The sequence below is a fragment of the Ptychodera flava genome, chromosome 17 (assembly GCF_041260155.1).
Source record: "Ptychodera flava strain L36383 chromosome 17, AS_Pfla_20210202, whole genome shotgun sequence".
NCBI classification, from domain to species: Eukaryota; Metazoa; Hemichordata; class Enteropneusta; family Ptychoderidae; genus Ptychodera; species Ptychodera flava.
This window is the reverse complement of record NC_091944.1, coordinates 36,254,710-36,271,917: the sequence shown is the minus strand read 5'-3', so window position 1 is coordinate 36,271,917 and position 17,208 is coordinate 36,254,710. Positions and strand designations below refer to the sequence as shown.

The following is a 17,208-nucleotide window of genomic DNA, read 5'->3' as shown; positions in this document are numbered from 1 at the left end:
CCATCTTTTATATTCCATAAAATCAAAAGTTACTGCCATATTCCCTGTCATTGCTCTAACAAGATGAGAAGAAATGAAGACTTGTCTGATGAATTGGTTTTCCATGAGCAGTTGGTTTGAAAAAGTCTCCTGATCAAAATAAGTGTTGGTATTGTGGTCATGTGACTTTTTTACATCTTAAGCATCAAAAGGCCCCAAAATTACCAATTTGAAAATATTTCACACTGCTGTCAATAATTGTGTGATGGATGTAGATGAGGAATACCAAAAAAAATAATCACACTCATACCCATCCATAATCAATAACACTAGGCCAAAACTTGTAATGCATAGTGAATTATTATAAACATAGACAAAAAACAGCACAGAACAGACAGTAAAGCACCCAGGTACACACAACAAGGTCAAATTCATAAAAGAAAGATATATGGACCTCTGGCCAAAAGACCAAGAAGTGATGTCAGGTGTTTTAAAAATAGTAAGCACATCTTTCCCCACCACCATCCTTGCACCGCCATATATCAATCTCTACGTCAAATAGGTTGTGGTCACCATCTAAGGAGCAATAGTATGTTGGTTTCTAGGAATTATCTTAAATTATGATGAAATCTGCAATTTTGTATTTGGGGATAATTTTCGCCATTTTTGGTCAAAGTATTTGTTTCTCAAAAACTACTAATCTGATAGATATGATATTTGGTTGACATATTCTTAGGGATGATCTTAATATGACATGTTCAAATTGTAATGCAATCTTCAATTGCGTATGTTTGCAGCTAATTTTGCCATTTTTGATCAGGCCAGCCTGAAATGAGCTATCAAAGTTTTCTAACTGCATCGATTCATGTGTCAAAAATAGTTATTCTCTACATAACACAGCAGAGCTCTATCAGCTGCTAGGTCACTTGTTAGTTCTGTCTTTAAGATGCTGTCTTATTCTGCTTCAAAACAGCCATGTTTAAATGCTTATTTTTCAACTAGTGAATACAGGGTGTTCACATGTAATGTCAAATATCATTCTTGCCAAGGCTAATACTTTGTTTTTCAAATTTTAACGTTCTTTAAAGTGAAAATAAAATAAAAATTCATTTGTTATATAGAAATAATGTAGAAAATACTGAATCAGATATGTTGCAGCTTTTGGCTCTGTCCAGTACACATTGAAAGCTATATTCATCAGATGAGTCAGTGTTTCCACTATGTAACTTTAACAAGTCTTCATTGATGGCATGGTCCTTGCCGGATCAACTGTTTATCGGCATTGTTAATCCCTGTTTGGATTGTGATACTTCTTGCCAGTGATCGAGTGATAATAGTCAAGTGGAGTTGTCCTTGTGTAGTATCTATGTATTGGTTGAGTATGTGAGAAATTTCATGAGGCTCTAGTACTTTTATTCTGTTATGGATTGTTGTAGTCTGGGCTATCGTGTGACATGTACAATGGCAATTTCAATATTGATATTATGGTTAGTATGCCAGTACGGTATTATTGGTAGGATCGATTATGTGTAGTACCATTATACATTATTTCTACCAATGTTACATACAGACTAAACATCAAAAGTCAGACAACTGATTGTTCCATAATTTTTCATTTTAACTTTTACATTTTTCAACCTCAGTTGCATTCCTTATAACGTGCACTCATTTGAAACAAACTTGGTCTAACTCAGAATGCATCTTTATATCATGTGGTGATGCCATAGTTTTTGCAGCAACATGGCAAAATGGGAGTTAGTATGTATACAGTAAGGAAAATGTCATTAAGTGTAAGTAATGTGCAATTAGTGTATCACAGTACTCCCTCTCCACTGCAACTATACATTTATGATGTACCTATAAAAGAATCTGTTGAGAAAATTTGCACACCATCTCATATTGTTAAAATTTATCAGAATATCAGAATATATATATTAATGTACAGTATTTGTCCACTCCAGTATAATGTCAGAATATCAGAATATATATTAATGTACAGTATTTGTCCACTCCAGTATAATGTCAGAATATCAGAATATATATTAATGTACAGTATTTGTCCACTCCAGTATAATGTCAGAATATCAGAATATATATTAATGTACAGTATTTGTCCACTCCAGTATAATGTCAGAATATCAGAATATATATTAAAGTACAGTATTTGTCCACTCCAGTATAATTGTCAGAATATCAGAATATATATTAATGTACAGTATTTGTCCACTCCAGTATAATGTCAGAATATCAGAATATATATTAATGTACAGTATTTGTCCACTCCAGTATAATGTCAGAATATCAGAATATATATTAAAGTACAGTATTCGTCCACTCCAGTATAATTGTCAGAATATCAGAATATATATTAAAGTACAGTATTTGTCCACTCCAGTATAATGTCAGAATATCAGAATATATATTAATGTCCAGTATTGTCAACTCCAGTATAATGTCAGAATATCAGAATATATATTAATGTACAGTATTTGTCCACTCCAGTATAATTGTCAGAATATCAGAATATATATTAATGTACAGTATTTGTCCACTCCAGTATAATTGTCAGAATATCAGAATATATATTAATGTACAGTATTTGTCCACTCCAGTATAACCCTGCAGTATGACAAAACAAAACTGGGGTAATACTAGGGGAGGAGCTTATCTTGAACAACTAACTGTTTAACCCTTTGCACCCTGACTCCCTGGTACTCTATGACATCATCGGACATTTATGTCCGAGCGGGGTTCAAAGGGTTAAAACTGCTTTAATGTTAAATTAATGCTAATTTATTCATGGTCATTGAGCGAAACTTGAACTTTCAACAACTTTAAAACAACTGTATGTCAGAAATAATTTTAAAAGATAAAAAATATACTGACAAGATTTGAGTATTCTCACAATCTCATGACCTGGTATGCCATACCATAGTCACATTGTGTCTCAAGTGTCTCATTTGAATAACAAACTCTATCGGTTAGGTTCTCTCTTATTGTCTTTGCTAGCAATGATGTCCACCATGTTCATTTCCACAGATCGAAATCTACAGTAATTCAGATATGGGTTACTCACTCAGTATGCCGCTACCGCTATGCCGTTATTCCATTAAATAACGCATCAAAGTCAATAAAATCCATAGACATCTACATGTACCCAAAAGACAGCAAAACTCAAAATTTCCCAGCCTCACAGACACAGTATTTTATATTCTTATCCAAATTAAACTGTTCATACATTCCCTTGATGCAGAATTGACAATTTGGTGACATTTTGGCTTTAATTACTTCTTGAAATAAAAACTAAACATTGAACAAAGACATCGTGTGTGCTGCAGACCAGCATCGATAATCAACATATTATGAACATGTGTATCGGCTGCACATTGTGCAACTTAACTTTCCAAAGTCGAATAGTCAGCATCGTGCGAAAACAACATCATAGCAATGAAATTTGTGACAGCCACTGCTAAAAACTCTTCATACCGTCAGATGAAAAAATAATTGCTTCACACAAATGAAATTGCATGTTCAGAGAAAGAACTCAATCATCGTGAATGTGGAAAGCAATGAAAAAATGGCACTGTAACATCAGGGCTATTCTATAGAGGGTAACGGTATCATAGAATTCTGGTAAAACATGCCATTTTCCGTATTGTGCTGCAACACAACTCAAATGTCACATTATTTCAACGCCTTCTACTGGTTTCTTTGGTCTGAAAAGTTATTCAGACAAAATGTAATGATCTATTACTGTAACAGTTTCCTATCTTTACGATATTTGAGCTAAACTATGATAGGGGCTACAATATACAGATATGATGTACAGCATTTTAAAAAATCAGGCTACAAAACAGTGGAAGGGCTTGTACCCTATTGGTAGGGTAGATGAGCAGAGTGTTATACTCGGATAAGTACCATACAAGATGTATATACTGTCATTTCCACCACAAAAAGAACACTGAAGTTCAAATCGTATCACACTTGGTTTGATTAGTTTTTGAAGTTGTTTCAAAAGTTGGTGCTTCAATTGCACATGTTGCCTAAGGCACTAAGATTACAGAAGCCATATGATAACAGGAGGTGATATTAAAATAGTCAAGGACTTTGTCATCCTACATGACTTCAATGATAGAAGCTGAAGGCTGTAAAATCTGTCATACCTGTCTTTCTTTTGAGGTAGGATTTCAAAGACCCTCCTCTAACGGCTTACAAATGCTGACAATAGCTTCACCAGAGAGTCATTCACCAAAGAATGAAGATGTATATTATCTCTAGGCCAGCAAAAAACGAACTGTTGCTTATCCTTGAGGAAAACCTAGGTCATCCCCCTAAAAGATGTATTTCTTTTACTGGAAAGTTTGACACAAATAATGATGCTATTTGCATTACTTTACTTTCATGTAATCTTTTCGGTTTGAGTTTAGCACTGGATAGTTTGTGTGAAAATACCATTTTGAAGATTTCTTGCTCTCACTTGTGAAGGGAAGAAAAGGAAATGATTCTCAGGTGTCAAGGTTATGAGTGTGATCACTAGCAACAAATCTATTTGTTTGGCCTTGTACCATACAAAGTAAAGATGAAGAAGAAGATGGAAACACTCCTGGCATGGTTGTCATGGAGAAATTACACTATGTTCATCATGAGATAGTCAGAATATATGACTTTCAGATGCTTTTGTTGGCAGCTTTGAGAAACCACTTTCTTTGCAATTGCCTTAGGTGTGAGTTTTTGAAGGTGTACACATACACTGTGTTTCAAATTTTTGTGCAATATTAGTTGAAAACAACAGCAGTAACAATGGATACAATGTTGCATGATGATACTTTTTCCCATCATGCTCTCAGGTCTCTTGATTTCATCTTTAAAATATTTGTAATAAATGGTCTCAAAGGGACAAAGTCCCTCTTGTTTGCCCTTTTTGTGGAATCAAGAAAACGTGATCTACTTGCATAAAGTCATGCAGTGTACAAAATGTTGATGGTACATACTTGAAAAGTGTCAACAATTACCCCTATACTGAATGCAAACAGATGACAAAATGGATTTTTCCCATTCTGACTTGCTTTCCTATGACAAATAAATACTGCCAAAATGTAAGAGAAAGCTACTTTCCTTACTCTTTGCTCTCCCTGGCCTTTTCCAATTGTTAGTAGTTTGAAGAAAATGAGTAAGCATAAATTATGAAATGCTGACACCCCCACTCCCTTTCCCATTTTCAAATAATCACTTCTGGTACTCAATGTATGATCTTAAGGGAATAAAAATGATGAATGTATTCATAATAGAAAGACAAAAGCATGTGAAAAAGTCCTTTACTTTTTTATATAGAGTGTGCCTTTTTCTACACTGAACACTCAAATTTTGATATGCATTTTCAAAAGATACATTGCATCACAGTATTTCGTTGGTCATAAATGATTGTAAACCTTTAAATTTCTTCCTTACTGATGATATCGTCACCTTGATAAAGTATGCCATTTTGGTCAACTGACCCTTGAATGTTATTCAGATAATCTTTGTTACACAACATAATACTCTCATGTGTATTGCAACACACATCGTAGCTCTCTCTGCATAGTCAGTGATTGATCAGTGTATACATCAAATAATCATTAATATTATCAGTGCTTGTGTAAATTTTGGGTGCTAGAAAATGTGTCTACAGTTTTTCATATTACATATTCAGGTAGCTCTTGCCTTGAAAGTTTGTTTGTCGTTCAAAGTTTGTGCTTTAAGATTTGTAGTCACTGTGCCATATCCAGCTCTGAAACTCTTTTAAGACAATCACAGATCAGAACATTCGGTTGTCAAAAATGACCAAGATTCTCCATTGCAGGTACGCACATATTTTGTCTCCATTGTAACTGCAAATTTAAATGCAAAAGTAAGAAACTGAAAGCGGTGATCCTGCTGTTTACTTTTCAGAGATAGTTATTTATTGTAAATGCTACAGATGATCATCGTTTTGTGGTCCGGATAAACTTTCATTGAGTGACATGTGAATCTGGAGCATCAAAGAAAAGTATCAGTTAATTCATAACATTTGCTGAGACAGTGTCTAGTAAAACATTTTGAAGAAAACCTATCAAAATTGGCAAAGTCACTGAAAAATTCATTGAATGACAAATCTGTGATCGACCAACTAAGATATCCGGCCATCTTTAAGTTATACCATGGAATCTCACTTTTTTGTGGTACTTCATTTGACCAAAGTCTGGACAGGAGTTCAACTGTCTTTGATCTCTTCTCAGTGGTTTCCCTCTTTCCGCTTTTTGTATTAGTTGCGCCATTTTTACACAAAATTTCCCAGCTGAGAATACCATTCAGCTAAAGTATTTGTAATTGCCCATTCCTGAAATCCACTGCTCCTGTCCATTCAGAAAGTTGACAGCATGTGAGTGTTTGGGTGTCTCAAAACTATCGTACTGTAATACAAAGCTCACCAGTATCAGAGTGTACAACCCAGGGATCTTGAAACCTGTTCTGCTCATGCTCACTTTAGCTCTGGTCAGAGTCCAAAGCTATCACCTAATAACAGAAGCATGGCCAAGAACTTCGCTGTCGATCAATGGCTGATGACAGGGACAGGATTGTTTTGAAAGACAATATATCGCTATGAGTAGTTTTCTGGAATTTATAATCTTAACTGAAAATCATTGTTCAAAATTAACTAAAATGTTCATAAATGTCCAATTATGTGTACATTATTTGTCCTAAATTTTCATTTTTTGGGAGTGACAAAGAGAGCACAGCTTACCTATAAGAAAGTCACCACCAATTAACATTTCATTACAAAAGCTTACAATGGTCAAAACTTCATGTAACAGTGTATGTTCAGCCATGCATGGTGACAGTTGTGCACAGAACTTGATTTTTGGTACAGACCATAAAGCGTTTCACTACATGTTCAATCTTGTCTAGTTTCAAGCAGTTTTGAGGTTGTTCACAGTATGTTCCAAGTAGTGAAACCAAAACAAATTACTTTGTATATCAAGCAAATTTATGAAAACGGCTCATAAAAAGTACTACTCTGTCCTTTTACTTCTGTAATCAGTAATTTAAGATTCAGTTGTCCCATTGTACTGGATTCAAATGTTTTAAAGTGAAAACACAGTGTCATCAAATATAATCATAATATCATATTATCTTTTTATTTAATTGCATTTCACGTACACACTGCTAATGACCAAAAATGACATTATATTCTTTTGTCACACTATTAATAAATTCCATACAAAATAGAGATTGAAGCACACTCAATGGTATGTGTCTCTCTGTAAAACTATGAAAGAATGAAAAAACTGAAATGAAATGATATTTTGTCTTCATTCTTGTTTTCTGTCTGTTTCAATCTGTGAAAAGTGTTCGGAACATCACATACAAGTAAGCATTTGTAGATGTGGAGTAAAATCATGACAGACGATAGCTTTTTACCTTTCTCAGTAAAATGAAATTCTAAAGTTTGTGACAAATATATTCATGCAGCTGATATCATCTTCAACAAATTTACATGTATACTTTATGCAAATTTACATGTATACTTTATGCAAGTTGATCAAATAGAAAAGGGTTTAATCAGCTCTCATTAATGTATACCCTTGTAAAGCAAGGCGAGCTGTTGGCATCAGTTGGCATATACCTTTGTGACTCTGTATTAATGTATACTGGTATGTACATACACTGTACCTCTCTCGCCTACATACAGTATGCATGTAGGTGTACCCTGGTATTGCAAAGATGTGTAAAATGCTACATGTGCAACCAACTAGGATATCTGATGTAAAGATGGATTCATATATAGTTTAAAGATGTCTAACTCCAAAATTAAACAATTGAGTATTTGTAAATGTTTGTAATTTTTAAATTTGATTGTTAACATTAAGAAATATGAGTCAAGTTGCCTTTATCTTTGTACTTGTAATGGTAGAGGTGCCAGGTTTGTTCGCATTTGAATAAGATTTGCAGGTGTAATTGTTTTAGAATTTCTTGGAATCTTCTCATCAAATGAACTTATGTTAGTCATGATATTACAATGCCAAATTGAAATATGATATATTATAACACACCACATTCTCATTCCCTGTCGCGATTCGCCAGAATACGTCATGTGATGAGAAAAATAGATATGTCTAGTCCACACTGAATCGGCAAAAGTGACGCCACAGGGTATTTTTTGAAAAGCTATTATCCTAGGGAAATAGTTTTGACCAAATTTGGATAAGTGCCTGTCACATGACTGTAGTGTCGTCTGTAGCTTTCAAACAATGGCGGATGACTAGAACGTGAAGTGTGCCTGGGATAAGTGATGAGCCTCTCTCTATAATAGATAGATTTTCCATTCCAACAGCGTAGGAACTTGAGCAGCTCATGGATGAAAAAGATTCAAGTGCAACCAAGGATGTTGCTAGGTATGCTTAGAATATTTTTAGAAGAAAGTGGCACCATACTGTAACCGCTGTGATAATATCGCCAAGTAAACTTGTCACAATGGATTGTTGCGGTGCAAAATATCAAAACACATGAAAAACTATAACAGAATACAACATGAGCGTGTGGTGCGTTATAAAACACCTATAACCTGGTCTTTATTCAAGCTATAGCGCCCGTTTATTAGCCCTCATGGCTGTGTGTTACCAGAAACACATCACTATACCCCTCGGCCTACGGCCTTGGGGAATAGCAAAGTTTTTCGAGTAACACACGGTCCCTCAGGTAATAAACTGGCATTATAGCCCTCATGACCAGGTAATAGGTGTTCATTAAACATATGTTAACAATTTTAGGAAATCTGTTTTGGGGCATTTGTGAAGACTTTGTTCAATACTTAATACATCTTTCAGCTGTCAGTAAGTAGATATTGTTGCAAAACAGCATCATTTGGTATATTTTACAGTTTATTTCATCTGTAAAGTAAAACTATAAATCTTATTATAATTAGCATATTTATTTTGCCTATTTCATTTGTATTATAGCAATGCTATTGGTCCTTTGACTGCTCTGTGGTTTATTTACAAAGATGGCAGCGTAAGCCAAGAAACAGCAACACCGCTGTGGATCTTACTGTATGGAGGTGTAGGAATCTCTATAGGTCTGTGGGTGTGGGGCTATAGGGTTATCCAGACAGTTGGGGAAGACTTGACTGTTGTCACACCGTCAAGGTTTGTGTTTTTGGTTACAAAGTCATATTCATTGTCTGAAGATCAGTATTGGTAATTTTTTGTCATTTTAATGCACTTCGCAAAAATGTTGCAAAACTGAAATTATATCATACCAGTATATTGATGGCGCAAATACAGTGATCTGATTGGTCGAGACGTGAAAAGAACTGTGGTATATTGGCGATATACCATGGCTGGCATAGGTGCGAGCTGTCAGCTTTAGCAAAAATTCATTTTTGATGTTCCACACCAGAATTTCAATGTACTGTTATTATGTAATAGCAATAAATCACACACAGTGATGGTAAATTTGTCACCATTGCACATATTTGGTACGAAAGGTTCCTTCAATCGATGATAGAACAATGGCCTACTTAGACCCTATACTCACTGGATATCAGCAAATCCATTCCTTTAGCAGCAGATTTGTCAGTTCTACCGAGGAAGGCAATCCCCACTGGCCCATAGTAGGTCAGCGATGAGCTGGGCCAGAGTGAGGCCATGGGTTGTATGAACATGCCAAACAGTTTGACTTTTTTGACAAACTTCACATTCATGTCAAATAATAGACACTGAGGAAGTACAAAGGATATCGGTGCCCCTGGGCCCCATGTTTAGAAGATGTTTTGACATATACCAAATGTATAATTTTTGCTTCTTCATTTATTTTATTCATCTGTTATGAAGTGGTTTCACAATTGAACTTGGTTCTGCAACAACTGTGCTAATGGCATCTAATATTGGAGTACCAATCAGTTCCACACACTGTAAAATTGGATCTGTTGTCTCTGTTGGATGGGTGCGTGAAAGACGCAGCGTTGATTGGAGACTGTTCATGAACATAGTGATTGCTTGGTTCATCACTGTACCAGCCTCTGGTGCAGTAAGTGCTGGCCTTATGGCTATTTTGCTGCATACTGTATAGTTGACCAAGTATGCAGGGCGTCAATCTATCTTCAAGATATCTTAAGACAAATATGGAATTCTATTATGGAGTTTTGGGATGGATCATTTTCAAGATATATAGAAGCGAGTGCGTCAAGATATTATCAAGTACTGGTGTGGATCGCTTGAAGACATCTAAGTGTGGCAATATAGTACTAATTATAATGATAGAATTTACCTTGTTTAAGTATTATCAGAGTCAACAAGAACACTCCTCAGTGGTATGTTGATGATTTTCATTTTATTAAGTTGTATCTCACTTGTGCCTTCATGTTCAGTATTTCATCATACTGAAAATTTGCAATGGCCAAAGAAATAGCCGAGTTATGAGTGATTGTACAGTGGTATGATTGAGATATTCAGAAATATATTTTGTACCTTTGTAACCATTTATAACAATCAAGAAGTGAATTTCTGTGTTCTCATGAGCTACAGAATAATTAACATGGATTTGTACCTTAGACTTTCACCACCAGGCTGCCATTTTAAATAGACAAATGTAACCATGCAGAGACATGACTGAAAATCGCACTACTTTGTCTGTGAAGATCTACTTTATTTCCCTGTCATGTATTGTATTGAAACTCTTCTTTTCACATTTAGTTCAGCCCGACTGCATAAAAAATCAATGCTGTCAACTCATAATCATTACAATGTATGACGTAGTAGAATGTTGGAAAATTCATCTACCGCTTTGTTGTAAACAACAACAAAAAGCGTGATAAAAGAGTTCAATTTTTATGACATTTAAGTACTTTTCCAGATTTTAAAGTATTCTGAGTTTGAAAAATCAATTTTATTTTAACTGCGAAATGAAATTGCGTTTTCTTCTTTTATACCTTGAATTCCTTTCAATATAATGCTTTATACATTTTAAAGTCAATTTCCTACATGCCTTTTTAGAGAAGGGAATGACTATTAAAAGTATGAGATTTTATCACTGTTGAATCAAAATGTCTGAAACTTAAAAAATCAGATTTATATTGCTATGGTATACTTCTTATGTGAGATTATTTGTCTTTAATCATTTATGTCATTGTGTTCCAAGCATGTATATTCCTGTTATAATATGATTTTGACATATTGTATGTCACTCTTCTTTTTGTATCTTAAGTTCATCCTGAGATTGTCAATTCATGTATTTCTTATTGATTAATTTATTGATTGAATTCTATGCAGCTGTTTTATTTATATATTTATGAAGCATTGAGTCAGCTTTTCCAAGCTGTTATGAAGAATTGAAAACCAATAAGACTTGCTAGTAAGTGAATTCATATCTCCTTGCGATCAATGTCTTGAGATTTAATGCTAGACATGGTTCAATCCATAGACCCTCTCAAGGGTCTATGTTCAATCTGTATATAAACGAGTCTTTGCAACACAGTCATGCCTTTCCATGTAAATTAATTTCACATATTTTGCCCATTTTGGTCCTAAAGTGCCTGAGGCACACTAGAGGGCCTGGATATCATCACTCTGTCAGTCTGTGTTAATGTGTCAGTCTCTCTGTCTGTCAGTCTGTTTCAATGTGTCAGTCTGTCTGTCAGTTTGTGTCAATGTGTCAGCCTGTTTGTCTGTCAGTCTGTGACAATGTGTCAGTCTGTCTGTCTGTCCATTCATCAGGCCATCCATCTGCATTATCAAGGATATTTTGGTCATTTTTCATCATCAGTTTTCTCTTCAGGAATGACTTGTCTGATAGATCTTGATTTGGATTTTAGGTCTTTTAGGATGACCTAATTATCTGATATGACCAAATAATGATGAAATTTGGATTGTAAGGTTTGTTAAAACATTGTATTTTCCAGAACTGTTAGTGTAGTAGCTTGTAAAGGTATTGATAGGTTCCTAAGAGTAAATTAATTTTCAATCATGAAAATTATGACATTTGCATATGTAAATTTAGGACACTTTTGTCTGTCTTTCATCAGAATATCCTGCTTTTGTAGAATGCTAGTCCAACAACTTTCAAAGTTAGATACAAGTTCCCCGGCCTGACTGATGTCTGTTTTGTGCAAATGATGAACTTTGCACAGTACTTTCTTATTTTTAGTGTATAAGTCAAGATGCACCATTTTAGTTACGTCCATTTTCAATCTTAGGTGCCATGGACTGGTTAAATTCCGGAAAAATCTTCTCAATCTTTTTTAATCATCACAGCCCTATAACACAGGGCCATCAAAGTCTTACTTTAATATTTCAATGTGTCTAGCAGATAACTATTTTGTATGTTGTATGTCCACAGATGCAGATTAATTTCTAGGAAATTCAAAATAGGAATTTTTGTGCATTAAGATATATTTAACAATGTTACATACACACTTACAATTATGCTCAAAAACAAAATTCGCATGAATCGTTTCATTAACAAACTCATTTTGAATTACCAGTACAAACCATTGATGTGTATGGTGTTATAAAGTACAGAAATTTGTGGCAATATGTGATGAAGTACAAATGCAACTAAAAATGTCTTCCAGTCAAATTTAAGCATTTACATCATTTCAAATCACTGCTGTATAGTTTTCTTCCATGAAATAGAAGGGTAATACTATAAATTTTGTTGAGTAAAAATTAAACATGTTCTGTAAGTAAAATATCTGACACCTGACATCATTATTATATCTGTGAAAGTTTTGTTTCAACTTTGATTTGATTTATTTATTACGCCAGTTCAGTAATAGTTTGACTATTTCATTTAATTTGATGTCAACCAAAGATTAATCACATTTACTTGGATATATTCAGTGGAAAATGTTCAGGACTTTGAATGACGCATCATGACACTGCCTGGGCAGTTTTCTGCATGCATTGAATCTATAGAGGTACATTGCATCATTCAAAAGAGACAACATTACTTATGTACATCATTGTGTGGGGTAAAAAAAAAGTCACTGCGTTAATTTTATTTCTAGCTCCACATCTATTCAGATCGATCGATCTCATCTACAGTCAACTTTGCACTTTTCCTCTGAAACTCATCCAAGAAATCTTTCATATTTGGTCTTCCAGTCATCCAGAGTGACTAAACCTGGATTACATGAAATAATGCAGATATTGTCACATGGAATTTGTCTTTGCCGAATTTCTCATTTTTGGTCAAACAGTTTCTTCCCTGATACCAAGGGCCTGGCAGCTTTCAAATGAAGTGTACAGCTGCTTCAGGATGTCCTTATCAACTTTTGTCACAATTAATGTAAAATTTTGACATGTAAATTTTTGAAAATTTTTGGCTTCAAATATCATCTTCTCTGAAGCTGTTAATTTAAAAGCAATCATGACAAATTGGTTTGTAAGTTGCCAGGGATGAATTCATTTTAATAGTCAAATTAAATGTTAATTAAATTTGCATATGCAAATTCTTTGGACAAATATTCTTACTTTTGGTCAAAACTTTTTTTGCTCTGATACCACTGCAGGTGTCACATTTTAATAGTCATTAATTTCAAATGGTACAGTTAGTGTGCATGTTATCTTTTTGATGCAAGCACACATTTGTCATGATAACTCATTCTTGTCCATGTAAGCAGCTGTACTGGTCCTCTTTCTTCATGGGAATCATATGCACTACGTGTTGTTAAAAAATGTTATATCAGTTTACAAAACAATCAGAGTTATATGAGCAACGAAGTTGCTTGTTTCAATGCCACATTTTAGTCATCATCACGTTTCATGCTATATTAGAGATGACAAATAAAGATATAATATATTTTGAAAATATATTTCCAATATCTAGATAGTGCAAAGTTTAGCTTGTGTGTGGTATGTATAATTTTATTGAAACAACCACAATTTGTTTCAAATGTGTAAGAGATCAAGTTTAAATAAAGTAAACTTTTATACCAGAAGTTTTAGTCTTCAGAAGTGATCACTTCATTCAAGAATTTCAAGAATGATATTTGGCGTCTGTATGATTTAAAAAGCATCATGAGGCTTTGTATTGTAAATGTTAATGTCTTATCATTTGTGTATGTTTCAGGTGTGACAGAATTTATATAATAATGAATTTTACTCACAAAGTATATTGACTTTTACTGCATACTTCCTGTGAGGTAGATTGTTGTCCCATTTGAAAATATTTGTGACATTTGTGAAAAGGTTGTTCCACAATTATGGGGCTATGATTAGTAAATCCATATTTCCTGTTCACATGTACAGCTTGGGGAGCTATTTGGATCAAAGGTTATCCATTGTCTGTCTGTCTGTCTGTCTGTCTGAATACCTGTCCACTGCAAAATCTGCGGTTCACTGCTTGTATCACCTGACTGTTTGATGGTAAGATTCATCATAGGCTCTCTGGACATTTTTGTTCAAATGCATATGGTAACCCTAAAATTATGCATTGACAGATGAATTTCCAAAATTTGCAAATGATCAAAAGTAAAACTCATCTGTGGCCTGATGCCTCTGTTTGCAGAATATCATTGACATCAGGAAGCCTACTTTAAAATCCCCGTTCAATATCTTTCCATCTTGCTATGTCAAACTTCAACACTATCATCAAATTGAAGGACGGTAGAATTGACATTTTTATTTGGCATACTGTGTTGTTTTCTAATGCTACTTCTTGTACATTCAAAATCCACAGTTATATGCTCTACACTTTAATTCATGAACCTGTTGGCAGCTTGGATCCATCATTTATAAAAGTTAAACATTACTATCGTTACATTATGTTGTTTAATCACTTTTGGTTTTATTTTAAGCAAAATGCAGTATTATATTAGGAGAAAGCTGAATAACGTTTGTCGTTCTGCACGGGATAAAGTGGTAAAGTAGTCTCAAAATAAGTCTGAAAGAAACTTTCATGAAAATGTCATAGCATTGTAGTGCAGAATATTCAAATTAAAGACAGATTCTTTATGAATTAATAGCTTTGAACAGTACTCAAAACAAACAAGAAAACTGTGTAACAGTTTCAATGGCCTTGTATGTTAAATCATAAAAGTGACAAGTGTTAGGGTAAATACATGACAATCAAGCCATGGTCAGCCCAACCAATGTTTTGATCAGCATCTTTAAAAAAGCAGCAGATATAATTTCCATGTATGTGGAAAAGAACATTTTCAAAACTAGGGAAATGGCATGCGAAGAGCAGCAGAGGGGAATGTTCTATTTGCAAAGTGAGACGTACAGTAACTTCTGTACTGATCAGCTTGTCAAATCAAACTTGTAGTTTTATTGTGATGGCTTCTTTCATTGAATAACTTACAAAATACAAACATTACTTACAGATTTGATATTTGTTGTGTAGATGCAAAATGTGATTATGAGAAACTTTGTTTTTTGATATTGTTGAAAATATGCAAATTAGCTCAAAAAAGGCGTTTTTGGTAAAAATCTTCTTCATAACCGCTTGTCTTACAGCTTCAGATATTTGGTATACAGGTCCCTAGGGATGACCTAACTTAGATTTGTTTACATTGTGATGAAATATGCAAATTTGTATTTTTAAGGAATTTTTGTCATTTTTGGTCAAAAAGTTATTTCATCAAAACCCCTTGTCTTACAGTTTTGATATTTGGTATACAGGTCCCTAGGGATGACCTAACTTAGATTTGTTCACATTGTGATGAAATATGCAAATTTGTGCTTTTTATCAGGAATTTTTTTGTCAATTTTGGTCAAAAAGTTATTTCATCAAAACCCCTTGTCTTACAGCTGTGATATTTGGTATACAGGTCCCTAGTGATGAACTGAAGTTGATGTGTCAAAATTATGATGAAATCTGCAATTTTGTAATTTTGGGGCAATTTTTGCCATTTTTGATCATAAAATTTGTCTCTCTAAGACTGCTCATCTGATAGCTTTGACATTTGGTACACAGGTTTGTAGGGGTTATCTTATTTATGGTGCATCAAAATAATGATGAAATCTGCAATTTTGTATTTTTCGGTCAATTTTTGCCATTTTTATTGACATACCAGTAGATGGCAGTTTTCTATGCTGGCGATTGATGAATGTCTGTGTTTATAGGGGGCTCTGTAAGTATGAGCCATACTGAAACAGTTCTCCAGCCATAAGAATACACTGTATTGCCAATGGACCTCTGCTCTCACTTTATCAGGTATTGTGCTATGTATGTCCTCTGTACCATCTATAGTAGCTTCAGGGACATTGACCCTATGTTTTTCAAAATGTACTCAACACTGAAAGATCATAAAAAGCAATTATTTCAAAACAAATGGAATTGACCAAAATACCCAAAAGTCACAAAAGATTGCCCAGACTTTATTAAATGTTAAAATCGACTGTACCATGAAAGTGACATTTTTCTCATATCTTAGGTAGCCATATTGAGATTCAATTGTGGCAAGTGTTGGGCAAATGTCTGTTACTTTTCTGTGTAATGCAAGAAGTGATTTCTTTCTTTCTATGGACTAAAGAGACTTAGCCATTGGTTATCTGAAATTTACTGTAAACTGTTCCAGTGCACTACATCAAAACTGAAAATGATGTTTCTTGAAATCACACAGGAGTGGAATATTTTCATGGTTTCTCATGTTGAGATATCACTTGTAGATATTTGAAAAGTGACTGCCAGTCATATTTTCAGCATGACACATCAACAAAGCAAAAGGAAAATTTGAACATCTTCAACCTTTAAGTGTAATAATCACTCAGATTCTACTGATGATTATTACACTTTAAGGTTGAATATGTTCATCAGTAGAATCTGTGTGATTATGATTACTCTATGATGTAATGGTTTTATTGTGGATTCTAAAACCAAATATACTAGACCGGCGTTCCAAGTTTTTGGGATGTCATAAGGATTACAGTAAATGGAAAATCTCTGACATCCACCAAGAATGAAGAGATCTCTGTGTTCCCTTATTGATGCTTTTGGCTTTATAGCTAATTAAAATTGCAGAGCATTCTAATGGGGGTTGTTATTTTCCTTAGATACGGAGTAGTGATTGAGTTTCTAGTTGAAAGTTCAATGGAAGATATATTGGGAACTCACTCAAAGCTAGCTGGAATTAATTTTTAGCTCATATTTGGTATACCAATGTGAGGTTATCGTATAAGCTGAAGTCGGTGGCGTCTGTATGTATATGTGTGTGTACGTACATATGTACAGTATACCATCTGTCAACATCAAAAACATGCTAACCGCTGC

The 17,208-nt window shown here is 34.3% G+C and overlaps 1 protein-coding gene across 1 annotated transcript in view; it reads left to right on the top strand.

The window, feature by feature from the left end:
* The window catches only part of LOC139116192 (sodium-dependent phosphate transporter 2-like), a 36,931-nt gene extending 22,998 nt beyond the window's left edge, over positions 1-13,933 (top strand). Inside the window, exons 11-12 of the mRNA XM_070678750.1 lie at positions 8,955-9,140; positions 9,828-13,933. Coding sequence (XP_070534851.1) covers positions 8,955-9,140; positions 9,828-10,065 — 424 coding nt within the window. The 3' untranslated portion in view covers positions 10,066-13,933. The remainder of the gene's footprint in view (positions 1-8,954; positions 9,141-9,827) is intronic.
* Positions 13,934-17,208: the final 3,275 nt, after the last annotated feature.